This window comes from Strix uralensis, chromosome 11 (genome assembly GCF_047716275.1).
Source record: "Strix uralensis isolate ZFMK-TIS-50842 chromosome 11, bStrUra1, whole genome shotgun sequence".
NCBI lineage: Eukaryota > Metazoa > Chordata > Aves > Strigiformes > Strigidae > Strix > Strix uralensis.
This window is the reverse complement of record NC_133982.1, coordinates 23,759,455-23,774,924: the sequence shown is the minus strand read 5'-3', so window position 1 is coordinate 23,774,924 and position 15,470 is coordinate 23,759,455. Positions and strand designations below refer to the sequence as shown.

Sequence of the window (15,470 nt, the reverse complement as noted above, 5' to 3'; positions counted from 1 at the left end):
TTCTTTCAGAGCTGCTAGCCAAACTTGAGTATGAGAATGCTGAGATACGGACTAAGCTAATCTTATTTTTATGAGTATCAGAGTGAGATGCCTTAGGATCTTAGGACTGGCGAGACTGAGAGCTTATTATGTCTCTGCATAAGTAAGATTATTTTAATTGCTAAAAGCAATTAATAATGTTATAAAGTTGAAGTATGAATTTGTTTTTAAATCATTCTGGTCCTAATCTTTCAGAAGCTTTTTATGGTCATCTACTTTTTCCAGAAACAAGCTCACTGCCTAATGAGTTGTTTTATTGAGTACTAAGACTGAAATTAGTGACTGTAGTCTTCAGTGTTTGAAAAGAAGTGATATCAAGTTAAACTTGGATTAACAAGAGTATATTATCCTTTAGCTAGTGGCAGGTCTCCTTGAGCTCCAGTTTGGACTTCTGCATTTTCTATCCAATTTGATGGGTGCACACATTCAGCACGCTTGCAGGATGTGCAATAGTTTGTAGAGATTGCACGTAGTTAGGAGGGTTGTGAGAAGAGGATGTAGCTTTCATGGGATGAAGTCAAGTTTTGCTTTTCAAAAACAAACGTGAAGCCTAATCAAGTAGAGTGCAGGTGTTGAATGTGATACTGTGAGACACTGTATGCAACAAGGTAGATATTTTATATATCCTTTTGAAAAGTTACTCTAATAAGGTTCTTTTAAAAAACCTCACTCAATATTGTTTAATTACTACTGTGGACAAGATGACAGTAGTAGTCACACAAAATAGAGTGGGAAAATGTTTCTGAAAACGTAGTTTAGGCTGTGTTTATTACCTAATTAACTTAGATGTAGTAGGTCTGGCTGGGATGGAGTTAAGTTTCTTCCTCGCAGCCCGTGTGTTGCTGTGTTTTGGGTTTGTGGCTAAAACAATGTTGGTAACACACTGGTGTTTTGGCTGTTGCTGAACAGAGCTTGCACAGTGTCAAGGTTTTCTCTTTTTCTCACTCTGCCCCCTCAGTTAGTAAGCTAGGGGGTGGGAAGGCACACAGCCAGGACAGCTGACCCGAACTGGCCAAAGGGATAGTCCATGTTCCGTACCACCTAATGTCGGGAGCCAGAAGACGGGCTTTTTGCGTACAAGGTGGCTGCTGTTTGGAGGCTGGCTGGGCATCAGTCCCCCCGGGGTTGGGGTAGGGGCATGAGTGAGTGCCTTTGCTTTTGTTTCCCCCCACCTCTTTCCTTCACCTATTAAACTGTCTTTATCTTTACCCACGAGTTTTCTCGCTTTTGCTCTCAATATTCTCTTCCCTGTCCCACTGGAGGGCTGGGCGGAACTGAGCTAGTGTGGGTGTGCGGGTGCTTCCCTGCTGGTCAGGGTAAACCTACTAGAAAAATACTGGCATTTTGCAGAACAATTAACAGTCACCCTTGCAATATTAATCTGGGATTAAGTGATTAATGGCTATGGCTTTGCTGTTGTGCTTTTATATGATAAAATCCAGGAAATCAGCAGTAAGTGCTCATTAATGGATGCTATTCATGCACTTCCATTCTTCTTCAAAGGAAGAATGTCACTCCAAGATTCATCTATCAAAAATTCGTCTTCTTGTTTAATAGGCATTTTGTTGTTAATAGGCATTTTGTTGCTAAGTGTCACCCTGAACCAAAGAAAAACATTTCTTAGTTCTGTATGCTGGAGTTCTTCCTTAGAAATGTCATAGTTTCCTCTGATATGTATTGGTTTCACTGGAAAATATTATATTACATCATTTCTTTTCATTTCCCCTCTGAAGTTGGCCAGATGGAGAACATATCACCTGGACAAATCATCGATGAACCTATTCGTCCAGTTAACATTCCACGGAAAGAAAAGGACTTCCAAGGCATGTTAGAATATAAGAAGGAGGATGAACAAAAACTTGTCAAGAATCTTATTTTAGGTAAGCATCTCTCTCATTTGCAGCCTCCTCTGCTCCAACACACTCTGAAAAATGAATGATAAGAACACAGAATTTGCATTATGAAATGAATAGCTTATTTTGGTTTTGACAGCATTCAATTTATCTAAAATTCCTAAATGTCTGTTGTAATCTAATCATCCTTTCTGATGAGTACAATACATATTAATGTGTCTGCATGTTTTCTAGCAGGCAGTTATGTTTTATTCTGTTCTGATATTTTACGAAGAAAGTGGCTCCTCTTAGTTTTCACTGCCCATATATAGATATGTATGTACAGTTAACTGGGGAGGTTGCAATTACCACATATACCACCTTCCAATGGCTTTATACTTAACAAAACAATGTATGTTTGTTTTTCCCAAGAGCTGAAACCACGTGGGGTAGCTGTCAACCTCATTCCAGGACTACCAGCATATATTTTGTTCATGTGTGTACGTCACGCGGATTACCTTAATGATGACCAAAAAGTGCGGTCGTTGTTGACTTCCACTATCAATGGCATCAAAAAAGTGTTGAAGGTTAGTTAGTCTGCTTGGTTTAGGAAAACATTAATTCAAAATTTGCTTTTGATTTTTATGTTAGAGGAGTGAGGAAAAGACTTTCAGTGAATTGCCTCTGGATTTTTCTCATCAGTAAAGTCCTCCCACCGAAGTTACAAGAAGTTGTTAACAAGCAGCAAATTATAGTGATAGTATTTTATCCACATAATACCACAGATGGTTTGAATTAGTGGAAAGAGATCTACCTTCTTTTTATTTTGAATGGACTTCCTCCTCTGAAGCTATGCCTGTAAAGCTTTGGGTGCAGTCAAAGTTTGCATAGTGAGGCTTTGTAATCCAGAACATTTAACTGAAATGTTTCATTTGCAGTTTTGGTTCACAGATTTCCTCATTTGCTTCACCTACAGATTACACTGATGATAATATGTTACTGCCTGAAGTCTTCTCAATGAGTTGGCTAGGAGTTTACTCCAAGGGTATCTAGAAAGCAATGCTAAGACTTAAACATGCATTATGCTTCATGGAGTTTTATAGTTTTTAAATAAAGCAGATGTGCTCAAAACCCAAGCATTTAACTAAGCTACTTGTTTTGAAATAATGTTTTGCAAACAATCATGTAGGAGCTTAGATATTCATAGAAACTTTTGGACATATTTAAGTGAATGAAGTGCATGCTACAGAGCTCTAGAAATTTTAATTACTCAGCTTATAGTAGATTCTGTGTTCTTTGGCAATGTGGACTTTTTGTTTTATGTTTTCCATCTCAGGCTGCCAAAATGGTTATGATGTAAGTGACATTCATGCAAACTGAATTGTTCTCTGCTCCTCCTGCTGGCTCTGCATCATTCCCATTCTCCATGTTGGGCTCTTCGCAAGAGTCACTGCCACAGAATGAGTGCTTGGGGAATGCAGTCACGTTGCCCTGTGATTTCTGCACAGAGCAGTTAGGATAAGTTTGTAAAACATAGAAGGATCGTATCTGTGGAGGAAATCGTATTTTGAGAGTTTTTGAAAAACGTTACAGAAAACAGGGAGGGTGTTTAATGGTATTTTGTCAAAAACCTTGCTTTTCTAATATGTTACTGAATACACAAAGTTCTGCAAAACATCAGAATCTGAATAGCTACCAGAAAGTAGATTTCAAGTGTTTGTTTATCTAACATTTTATTATTTAATTCCTCCTACCAGTCTTTGTTGAAATGTGTTTGTTTTATCTTCAGAAAAGAGGCGATGACTTCGAAACAGTGTCCTTCTGGCTGTCTAACACCTGCCGATTTTTGCACTGTTTGAAGCAATATAGTGGAGAAGAGGTAAGCACTGCTCTTACTCTGGTTTCGTTTGCTCTACAATACTATTGTGAGCACTACTCTTTAAGAAATTCCTGGAATATCTCAAAGTCTAGTCAAAGTCTCTTAAAACAGCGACCCTTTTTGGAATGATGGTGATGACATCAGTGGGAAGCACGAGGAGATAAGATTTGAACCAGTTTCTCTTTATTGCAGGCCCCCAAGCTCAGATTAAGTAGAAGAATCTGGCTGTGACCATTATGTTGCTTATAATGATTCACTGCACTTCCTATGAAAAAGGCTGTATTAAGCCCTTTAGCCACAGTATGGCAGACCAATTTATGTTTTGAGCCTGTGGCATGCCTAATTTCTTCTTCATACTTAACTGGGATCGTGGCTATAAATGGCTAGGTGAGAATGCCCATGCTGGAGTGGGAGGAAAGGGTCTTACCTGCCAGAACGTTGGCAGAGTTTGTTCCTGTGTCAGATACTTGGATTTGCAAGTCAAGGAAGTGGCACAAGTCACAACTGAAAAACAAATCGTAGCATTAACCTCAATCAGAAGAACTTATAAATTAAAGTTTTGAGGAGCTGTGACTGTTATTTTGAAAGTATTAGTCAGTTACATGAAAAAATATCAATACTGGTTTTGTGTAATATTTTGTATTCCATTTAAGCATTTTTTCTGTTATTTTATGAATTCAGGGGTTTATGAAGCATAATACACCTCGTCAGAATGAACACTGCCTCACTAATTTTGATTTAGCTGAATACAGACAAGTACTGAGTGACCTGGCTATTCAGATCTACCAACAACTTGTCCGAGTGTTGGAAAACATTCTGCAACCAATGATTGGTAAGACAAAGTTGAATTCTTTAAACTTCACACCATAGTACCAAAAGGAAAATTGTGATGGTGGTAATATACTGTATCTTGTATTTCCTCCCAACCAGTAGAGTTTCGTTAATAGTTCTTGTGGTATTCTGTTTATAGATGACAAGGACTACACTGGACAGGTTGGATTAAAGGAAAAAGTAAACTGTGGCTGGTTCCTCTGGCAGTGACAATAAATCGATGTACCTTATTCATGCTTGTCGTAAATCATGCATTTACAGGAAGACACTGTTAGGACAGTCTGACATTTGTTGCCCTGTCTGTTGGGAAATATCGCATGGAAAAATTAGACTTTTTACATGAGAACTCATAATTAAAATGAATATGGAGAAAAATGGTTGGTTGTTAGCAGTGAAATAGCTAGCAGTGATGAAGCTTACATTCAGAGAGTTTTTTTCATTGAAAGTACTTTTCATTTTTCTTGTCAGACAGTCCTCTCACAGAAATTTTCATTATGCTTTCCAGCCACAATGTTTAGAAGAATGGAACAGCTTTTGGTTTGCTGATTCTGCTGCTCATATGACCATGTGAGGGAAAAAGTATTTTGCTGAGCTAGTTAGACCTTCCTTTCAAACCCGATGGAATTTTTTTAAAAACCCTGGAAGCTTAGATTTTGCAGAACATAGTGGGACACAGAATTGCTGGAAATCATGGTAGTGTGGCTAGCAGAAAGCCTAGCTTGCTCTTTCTGTGTAAATACTAAGTTTTGCTGTCTGGCACAGTATGCTTGCATATTGGTAATTTTCAGTCATCATAATAATGTTGTCGATCAAATACAGTTTCAGGAATGCTGGAGCATGAGACTATCCAGGGTGTCTCAGGGGTGAAACCAACAGGGCTGCGGAAGAGAACATCCAGCATTGCTGATGAAGGAACCTACACTTTGGACTCCATTATTCGGCAGCTGAACTCTTTCCATTCAGTGATGTGCCAGCACGGAATGGATCCAGAGCTGATCAAACAGGTTGTCAAGCAGATGTTCTACATCATTGGGGCTGTAACACTTAATAATCTTCTCCTGCGCAAGGACATGTGCTCGTGGAGCAAAGGAATGCAGATAAGGTGGGAGAGCTCATGTTATACTTTTCTTGAATGTGCTGCTGGAAATCTTAGTGAACTCTTGATGCTGCTGAACATAACTTTGATGGAATAGCAGATACATTTTGAAAATTTATTTTTCCACACCAACAGTTGCAGATACTGTTAGACTGATTTTTTTGAGGTTCAGTTAAAAAAAGCTTGGTTAACTGAGGCCAAATCCTTACCTAGCGCTCAAGGAAATTTTTTTTGTTTTGCTTTGGTAGACGCAAAACAAAATTATTTCATCATCAAGTAGGAATCAGAACTGTAGGTAAAATGTTGATAGTTTGGTTTTTTTTTTTTAGCTTTTAGAGAAGAATAGCAAATATGCTTGCTGCATTCTTTGGGTGCTAGTTGCTCAGTGGATACATGCTGTGTTCAACCACACTGTAGTTTGCTGCATCCTGCGGTAAAGCCATCTTACTCTGTTCCTGCATTTGGTATCAGGTGTTCAGTGCATTCTACTGGCATATGCCAGGAGATTTAGCCAAGGCATTACAATCCCTCAAGTAACCTTGAAAAGCCTCAGTGCACATTTGCACAGACAAAATCTCATTTGCTTTTCCTCTTGTCACATGCCTGAAATTAATAGGAACGGAAACAAATGGGAAAAGCTAGTTAGTGGAAGTCTTTGGCCATGGTTTCTAACTGGTTTGAAACTAAAAATTTCCTGCCTTAATCAGAAGGAAACAGTATGAAGACACAATCACAAGTGTGAAGGAAAGCGATGTTAAGGACAAAGAAGAAACACTGGGAAAGAGAAATTGCACGTGCTTTTGATTTAGCCATACTCAAGCGTTAATGTCTCGATACTCCTACCTCTTTGTACAGATACAATGTGAGTCAACTGGAAGAATGGCTACGTGATAAAAATTTGATGAATAGTGGGGCTAAAGAAACACTGGAACCCCTCATCCAGGCTGCACAGTTGTTGCAAGTAAAAAAGAAAACAGATGAAGATGCAGAAGCCATTTGTTCAATGTGCAATGCACTGACTACTGCCCAGGTAAGCAAACTGGAGCTGTCTGTTCTGCTGTCACTTTTGAGCACTTCTGTGCTCTTGTTGGTGAGTGCTATGCCTGCCTGCACTGCTGTCACACATGGACTGAAGATTTCTTACTTCATTGTGCATTAGGACAACTAAAACAGATTAAGTTGGACTAGAGGGACTAAGTTAGACTAGACCTTTTTGAGGTTCAAGATAAATTTTGAACAAATGAGAGGAAGCTCAAGTGATTGTGCAGTGTGTAGCACTATACATAGTCTCTCAGTTTGTGAAAATCCTTAGAGAAAACTCTTCATTCAAAGACGTCGCTGTACTCCAGACAGCTCTGCCTAGGATACTAGGAAATTATCTTTCTGCCATCAGTTAGTATCCAATTAAGTTAATGGACAATACACAGAGCTGTTCTCTCAGGGTCTGCGAACAAAAGTGTTAAGTTACTGTACCCATCAGCCTCAAAAGGTTGAACCAAGTGTATCTCAGTAAACAGCTGAAGACTTGTATTTATGAAAGCTTAGATTTTGTACAGGTAGGTTGCACTTTTTTTTAACCATGCTATATTTGCATAGAGCTTGTACAGGAATAAATGGATCCAAGCATCTTTCATGATTACTGAAAATTCCCAACAGGAAAAGGAAGAAATTTCTCCATTTCTTTCACCATGGTGTCAGCATTAGTGCTTGCATTGATACAGCTGTTTTGATTTAGTAATTCACATCACTGGAAGATCTGTTAGTTTTGTACTGAAATAAGAAGTTAGAATTCCACGTGCTTCAAGTGGAACTTTGTCAAAAAGTGTTGTTTTGTTAAAAAAGAGACTCATGTAAAAAAGATATTTTTTTATAGGTTTTACAAGTTGAACCCATATTATTATTTAAAGTCTTTGTGATGCAGTTCTTTTCTTTGGTGGTTTTATCCCTGTTTTTAGAGAAATAGCTCATGCTCTTGAAAAACAGTGAAGTCATAAGACTCTCTTGAGTGGAAGTCACAGAAGGTCATAATTATAGGGTCAAAATTAGGGTGAGAAATACAGGTTTCCAGGGGGTGTAGGAACACAATCAGTTACTTATCATCTGATTTTTTCCATAGTTTAGTATTTTCCACACACATGTAGAAATACAGAGTTTCTACCTCCAAAGAACACATGTGCTGAAGGAGACAGTCGTATAATGTAGCATTAAGCAGGTGATGGAATTCTGTGTGAACCAATAAAGCAAAAAAACCCAAAATACTTGTAAAGAATTTTCTTTTTAAAATAGCTAATTTTAAAAGTATATTATTAGTGACCATGGATGCATCTGTTGATTCATCAGTGAAATGAACCTAAAAATGGTTGTTCTTCTTCACAGATTGTAAAAGTTCTGAATTTGTATACTCCAGTTAATGAGTTTGAAGAGAGAGTCTTGGTATCATTTATACGTACAATACAGGTATGGCTATATCTTTTCATCAAAAATCATTTGACTATTTCTAAGAAACCCTCAGATGACCCAAAATAGCTTGTGTCCTGAAATACATTCAGGAATCTGAAGTGTAAACTAGGCTTTTTAGCTATGTTGAAAAGGTGATGTTAGCCTTAAAATTTTAAGCAACCATAATTTACTGCCTCCAGACTTGCATGAAATGTTAGTTTCCTTGTCATTATGTATGAGTTTTTTGGAAGGTGAGAGGTTTTTGCTTATACCTCTTTGTTTATGTGAACACACTTGTATGCCAGCTTTTCAAGTGGTAACATTTATATATGCAAATTTACTTTTATCAGATCTGTGTCTGCATGAGAGGTTCCAACTGCTTTGAAAACTGAGGCCTCTGTTCATAATGAAGTTCTTCATTTAGCCCTTCAAGTTTTATATACAATGATGAAAATGAAACGATTTGAAAACTCCAAAGAAAAGCAGCCAGTAGAGCAAAATAAAAGAAACAAAGATGATCTTTCTGGTCTATTAGAAATCGAATGACATTACTAGCAGGATAAGGGAGATCAGGAAGGTAGAACTGGGATAAAACTGTAATTCCACTTACTGAAAAGATGCAGTTACCAAATAGTTGGCAAATTCTTCCTTTTGCAGGGAATCCAAATATCTTCAGATTGCATTCTAAGGGGAAGATACGCAGAACCAAAAATGATGAAAGTAACAACAGGTTAATGGCACAATTGTAGCAAATGTGTCAGGTCAAGTTAGCATAGTGTGTCTGCACATAGACATGTTTCTGTAAGCACAGGTGAAATGCTACCTCTTTGCAAGATGATTATTATCAATGAAGTAGCTAAGTGCTAATGTAATGACTTTCTTCTCTTTGCAGATGCGTCTGCGAGACAGGAAGGACTCTCCTCAGTTGCTCATGGATGCTAAACACATCTTTCCTGTTACTTTTCCATTTAATCCATCCTCTCTGGCATTAGAAACCATTCAGATCCCAGCCAGCTTGGGCCTGGGCTTCATATCACGTGTCTGATCCCAAGGATGTACCATCAGTGTTAGATGGAGAATCAGTTGCCTGATATCTTTACCCATTAAAACATAGTGAGCCACTGAAAACACATTTTCTGAACAAACAGTCTATATATGCCCAGATCTGTAGTAAAAGTAGCTGGAAAACTACGTAACAGCACCACAGATTGAAGGCTAATAGCAAGATGTGCATTTGTGTTCAGTCATTGCATTTATGAGGACATCACTGATTCGTACGTTTCCAGAATATGGAAATTGGGCTGGGGCAAAAATTTGTGTCTTCAGCTGTCTAGAGACATTTTTAGATCTTTAGTAACATATTTAAATAGTGTAAACTAAACTCCGTATGTAATCTTCTCATAGGCAGGGACCAACAGGGACAGTCACAGTCCTGAACATGGAAGACTTGAAAGTAAGGCATTTTGTAGTAGAATACAGTGTCACTCGGGAGCCTGTTACATTTAACTTGTAAAAACTGGAATGGAGAAGCTGGCAATATATAAAATGATTTCTTAAACCACTTATTTATGTCAGTTTGACATAAATTCTAGTGATAAGTCTTACAGCTCACTATATGCTCTAACTTAGGTGTTCATTTGTTAGTATTGTGGTTTACCATGCATACGAAATCGCTGCTGCATATTGTGTTCTTTTAAATGTATGACAGTATCATACTAAGCACTAAAAATAAGATATTTCTTTTTTTGTTGTCAACCTTATTTACAGTCTGTTGCAGTCTGTTATTTTAACTGGATTTTCGCAAATGGTATTGAATAACACCTGTAGAGGAAAATGGTAACTAAGCACAAGTAGCACACTGGAAATTACATGTTTAGTTATTTTTAAAAGTAGTTAGCTAAAAATACAGAATCTTGAAGCAAATGATCAGAAGTCAATAATGATTTTAGTATTTATTTAGATTTTGTAGTCTGTCTAATGTTCTTCTTTGTTTGTAGACCGCAGAGATGACAGTGTGTATATTGAGTATAATCTCTTTTGGTTTGTTGCCACTTTAAAAAAAAGAAAAAAAGTATTCTTTCATACTGGGATTTGAGAGGAAGAACTTTAATAAAAAATTTCTGCAGTAGCCCAAGGCTCTCATTCCTTGAAAGTTGACTAACAAGAATGTTAAGTAGGTTTTGACTATGATGCTGTCATTTGACTATGATTCATGCTGATTTAATGGTTGGAGATCCAGAGTGCATAACGAGAAACTGAGTTATTCTGGATACTGCACATCTTACTGGAAATATTTTTCTGTCTCGCACATCTTGGATCTGCTATATAGAATTCACATTTCACCAATGTGCAACGTAAGTGCAGAAGCCTTGCTTAAGGTTCCAATTCTGAACTTTAAAACAGGTAGTTTGTGGTATATGGCTCAAATATACATGTAAAAAAAAAGCCACACACATTGCTCAATTGCATTGTGCAATATTTTTTATGTACTATAATAATTAGCAACTTAACATTAATTTCTTTTAAAATATTGAGAAATAATCTAGAGGTACACTACTAGACTATTTGGTACTAATCTGTTTGCCTGCGAACTCACGGAAAAAAAAATTTCTGTTAAGCAGACTGAAACCTTTCAGTTATGTTTTACTTGAGATGTGGACATGCTGTTCGTATGGTGGCTAAAACTGGTAGTAAAGACAACCTAAACTTTGTCAGTATCATTTTAAGATACTCACGTAGTCTTATTTTCAAATGCCCCATGTTATGTTTGATGGATCATGCCAGTACTTCCAAGAACTAATACTGCATTGCATAAATCTTTTGAATGATCTTTGCTAAATGATTTATTTTCCTGTGCATGGTATACCAAACACTCTTTTTTCAAATGTTACTTGATTTCTGGAACTACGGCTGCTGTTAAGTGGCTCCATATAAGGTATAATGTAGTTTTCAGACTGTCGGAGTACTGTACTGGTGAGAATGTAATAGGAAAGCCTTCACATCCAGTAATGAGGTTAGGAAAGAAAATACGTGAGAACATGCTGACCTACAAATTTTTTTCTCCTATTGAAAAAACAAACAATTGGCATTACAGTATGTTCATACTGTAGATCAGGAAACGTATCCACTACTTAAGCATTAGTGTATTAAAATGTACGCCTAAATATATTTTTGTTTATTTTTTAAGTTTGTTTACCTGTAAAAAGCCTTATTGTATCTTGTTTCTTTAAAAAAGTAGTGTTTAGTAATTTATAGGTATTATCCTTAAACTCAGTGGTTTGACTGGTATTACTTTTATATCACATTAAAAGTATATGCTGCTTGACATGTTTTAAAGGAAAATATTTTTAAGTTGGAATAGATGTGTAATTGGTAATTCATCTAACATTTTACATGGCAGTATTTTACATGCACTTTTCAGAAGTAAAATTTTAGTGTCAGTGTATAATATATCTTTCACCTTAGGACTAATATCTCTTTAACCATGGAATATAATGCAGAATTATTTTAACAACGTTTTTTTTCCTTTGAATCATTGTTATGCTCTTTTAATGTGGACATATCTTTTATATTTTAATTTATTATCTATTGCTATGATAGATTTTATCCAATGCTGGAAAAATATTTGTCAATGACCCCTTAGAATTATATACAGTTATTCTAGAGATTTTGCACAATAATTACCTCATTCAGTTTGGTGTATTTTTATTCCAGTGATCATTTTATTCTGATGTTTAGGACACAGTCTTCTATCCAAATTTTGAAAAATTGATTCTCAGACTTCAATCTGGGATGGAACATGAAACTACTTAAGTCCGTTAAATGTGATTAATCTATCAATCACAGGAAAAAAATAGGATCAACTTCAATGTTGAAAAGTGGGTTGATATCAAATAACATTTGTTCCCAACTTGGAAACACCAGCATTTGCAATATGAAGGTCTGTGTAATTTGTGATTTAATCTGAACACATTTCAAATACCGTACAAAAACTATGCGTAAACACTTGGTTTTTTTAAGATGCTGATACTTCATGTGATAAATAAAAGCCTTTAAACACAGGTTTTCACTCAATGCCACTACAGTACATAGATGAAAACCAAAACATTGTCAGAATGACCTGAGCTCTGATATGTTGTAGTGTCTGATGTTGTACTTAGTAAATGTATGCATCATAAAAACTGTAGCCTAATAGCTATCACTGGAAAATGTCCAAATAAAAATACAACTGTAAGATTTGCTTTGGATTTGTTTGCTTGTTTGGTTGGTTGGTTGTTCATAAGCTGTGTGCTGGCATAGTCCCCAGACGATCACACAGGTTCCCTCTGCCTTCATGGCAGACTTAGTGTTGACTGCCAAGGGAGTTGGTTAAAATCTCAGGATTGTATAAATACACACCCGGATACCCGGACTGTGCCATAAACTGCAGTGCGTATTTGAAAAAACTTTGTTCGACATAACCCACTTCTGTTACGATATTTTTGTCACCAAGTATTAATGGTTACTGAAATAAGAATTAAGATTTGTACTTTGCTAAAAAATTGTCTTCTGTGCCATGAAAGCTCTTTGGTGCCAGGCAGGCAGGGAGGGCTAGTGGGCCTCTGGCATATATCCACCTGCCAAAACCTGGGACTGTTTTTTCAAATCTTCTTCCTCAAGAGAGGATAGTTAAATATAATACCTGTTAGTGCCCTAAGCTTACTAAATGCATTCTGAGTTTTTTATCTAAGTTTGTTAGAGAAAGTTCTTCATGGTGTTTTATAGGAAGGTGATTCATGTTGCTGTTGGTTTTCCCTACTCGGGCAGGAATGGCTTCCCTCACGATGCTGCTGGCAGCTCGAGTGGCCATTATTCCTGATCGCTGACGATCTATCCAAGATGCCAGCTCTGCCAACATCGTCACTGGGACTACTACTCACCTCTACTAATATACCTGTCAAAATTAGGAGCTAGCGTGCAAGCTGTCCGTAGAAAAAGCCCCACACGGTTAGGAATGCTTTACCCCGGTGCTGCGGGTCACCGAGGCGAGCCGAGCGCCTCAGCCGTGCCTATGGCGGGGACCCGCCTTCCTCCCGCGCGGGGCAGGGCCGCGCCCGCCTGGGACTGGCCCAGGAGCGGGCCGGGCCGCGCCGCTTCCCCACGCCTCGGGGGGCGGCGGCCGGGGGCGGGCGCGGCCACCTGTCCCCTGCGGAACTCGCCGCACCACGTCTCTCCCCGCGGGCGGCCCGGGGCGGCGGCTGCTCTGCCCCCATGGCGCTGGCCGAGCTCTACACCCAGGTGAGCGGGGCGGGGAGCGGCCCTGAGGGGCACCGGCCCGCCATGGCGGGGGCGGCGCCCGAGGGGAAGCGGGGGCGCCTTTTCCCGCGCCCGCTGAGGGGCGACGGCCGCCCCGCGAGGGCGAGGGGAAGGGAAGGGGTGACCAGGCCGGGCCAGTAATGCCAGGCTCAGCGGAGCGTGCTGGTGCTGTCTGGGGTGGCGGTGGCGGTGCGTTAACATGTTGAGCCACTTGGGTTGGACCTGACGGGGGGAACGTGTCACCTGTGTCGGACAGCTAAAGCGTGTCGGAGCGGCTCTAAAATCCCAGGGCGGCCTGGGAGAATACTTCGGTTTTGAGACTTTTGGTCTTTAGGTGTAGGGCTCTGATGTGCTACCCAGCGGTTAGGCAATTTTAACAGCACTTTCCTGGCCGCTTAATCGCAAAGTGCTCACTCTTTTAGTTATGCAAATATTTGGCAGAATTTGGCACTGAAACAAAGATTCTTCCTCCTTAATGCGGCTGCTGTATTTTTTGCACCATTTTTCTCACTTTTCCTGTAGTCACCAGAGTGTTGAGACATACAGTTTGTTTGCTTAGCTTCAAATAACAAAAATAACATGCACACAATGTGATTTTACAAGCCTGTATCTCCTCTATCGCAGAAGCAGCTGCCGTAACAAACTCCTGTGGTGCTGCAGTGATATTTATCACTTGTTGTGTTGGTACGACACTTGAAGCAGCTGAAAGAACAAATGGGTTTTTTTTAATCAGGAATAGTGTTGGGCAGGTGAAGGGGAGGAAGGAGCATGGGTGTAACTTGATACTAAAATGAGCAAACTCTCTTCTGTTTACTTGTAAGGCAGGGTTTGGAGAAAGCGAACTTTGGTAGGCTGGGTACATTTGCCGATGGAGGCTCCTGGAACTGCAGGGACCTTTTCTAGAGGCTTAAGTACTTCGATCACATGCTGCTTCCTCCCTTTCTTGTCAGTGACCTAGTGCAGTTCACTTTCTTACATGGGAACACGCTATGTGCCCTGAGGCTATTTGGTGGTGATATTCTTGACTCACGTAGAATAACAGCAAATAAAGAATTCAGTTTAACAGCTGTGAATAGATATTTTTTATAAGCCAGAAAATCAACATAGTGTAGGAATGACACAAAAGTCAGTTTATACTTAAATACACGTGGAAAAAGCAGAGTTAAAACTGATTCAGTTGAGCCATGCCTTTCATTTGCCCACTAAATACATATATGTGAAGCTGGATTTTTCTCCCTTTGATCAAATAGATGAAAACATTGTCATCATAGTGGTTTGTGGTTGTTTAGAAAAGGTCTTTGCGAATTTGGATATTGTGTCAAAAATGCCATCATGCTGAAGGCATCAGCAAAGAGGTGTCCTGAAAGCAGCTGAGGTTTTGGTTAGTGTTCATCACCTGATGTGCATACCAGGTTGGCTTATGGTTGACCAGAAAGGTCAACCTCCATCCTTAGAGACACGGAAAACTCAACTGGAGAGGTTACCAAGCAACCCAAGCTAATTTGTAGGACATCCCTGTGAAAGTCCCTCTTACCCTAGATCGTTTGGTGTTGATCCTCGGGGGTTAGAGTTGAGAAAGCTACTGTTGAGGTACAATGCAGTTGTATGGACCTCTGTAGGCACCCACCATTGGTGGTGTGTTCAGTGGGGTTCTTGGGGCGGAGACCCTCATATTCTGAGCATCTGCTGGAGCTTCCAGGGCTTCCTCCAAATTAGAGAGGTAAAAAGCCATTTGTGCCAAAAGCAACAGTTGCAATGCCAAAATGAAAGGTATATGAGTCTCCAAGGTATCAGTGGGTATGCTAACACTTCATGAAATCCATGAGTAATGTTAATTTTTCAAGTAAGCAGCTATAGCAGTTCTCATGGGTTTATTTAAATACAGTTGGTTTAAACTGACTGTGAATATAACTAGGGTAGGGGAATTAAATGAAGAGTTCTGGCTATGAAAGCAGAAGGATGCTGGAAGAAGCTTATTTGGCATGGTTGCTTGTGCAAGGAGACATGGAATGGTTCTGTGCTCTCTGGTGTTACTTTATCACAAATTAGAGGAGAGATG

At 39.1% G+C, this 15,470-nt stretch overlaps 2 protein-coding genes across 11 annotated transcripts in view; both read left to right on the top strand.

The window, feature by feature from the left end:
- Nucleotides 1-12,350, top strand: part of MYO5A (myosin VA) — a 101,407-nt gene extending 89,057 nt beyond the window's left edge. For all 10 annotated transcript variants that reach the window (XM_074879998.1, XM_074879996.1, XM_074879994.1 and 7 more), the window contains 8 exons: nucleotides 1,773-1,919; nucleotides 2,304-2,458; nucleotides 3,661-3,750; nucleotides 4,432-4,582; nucleotides 5,401-5,683; nucleotides 6,533-6,707; nucleotides 8,054-8,134; nucleotides 9,009-12,350. In XM_074879998.1, the coding sequence (XP_074736099.1) occupies nucleotides 1,773-1,919; nucleotides 2,304-2,458; nucleotides 3,661-3,750; nucleotides 4,432-4,582; nucleotides 5,401-5,683; nucleotides 6,533-6,707; nucleotides 8,054-8,134; nucleotides 9,009-9,161 (1,235 nt within the window). In that variant the 3' untranslated portion in view covers nucleotides 9,162-12,350. The remainder of the gene's footprint in view (nucleotides 1-1,772; nucleotides 1,920-2,303; nucleotides 2,459-3,660; nucleotides 3,751-4,431; nucleotides 4,583-5,400; nucleotides 5,684-6,532; nucleotides 6,708-8,053; nucleotides 8,135-9,008) is intronic.
- Nucleotides 12,351-13,366: 1,016 nt separating this feature from the next.
- MYO5C (myosin VC) overlaps nucleotides 13,367-15,470 on the top strand; it is a 36,186-nt gene continuing 34,082 nt past the window's right edge. Inside the window, exon 1 of the mRNA XM_074879988.1 lies at nucleotides 13,367-13,393. Within this exon, the coding sequence (XP_074736089.1) occupies nucleotides 13,367-13,393 (27 nt within the window). The remainder of the gene's footprint in view (nucleotides 13,394-15,470) is intronic.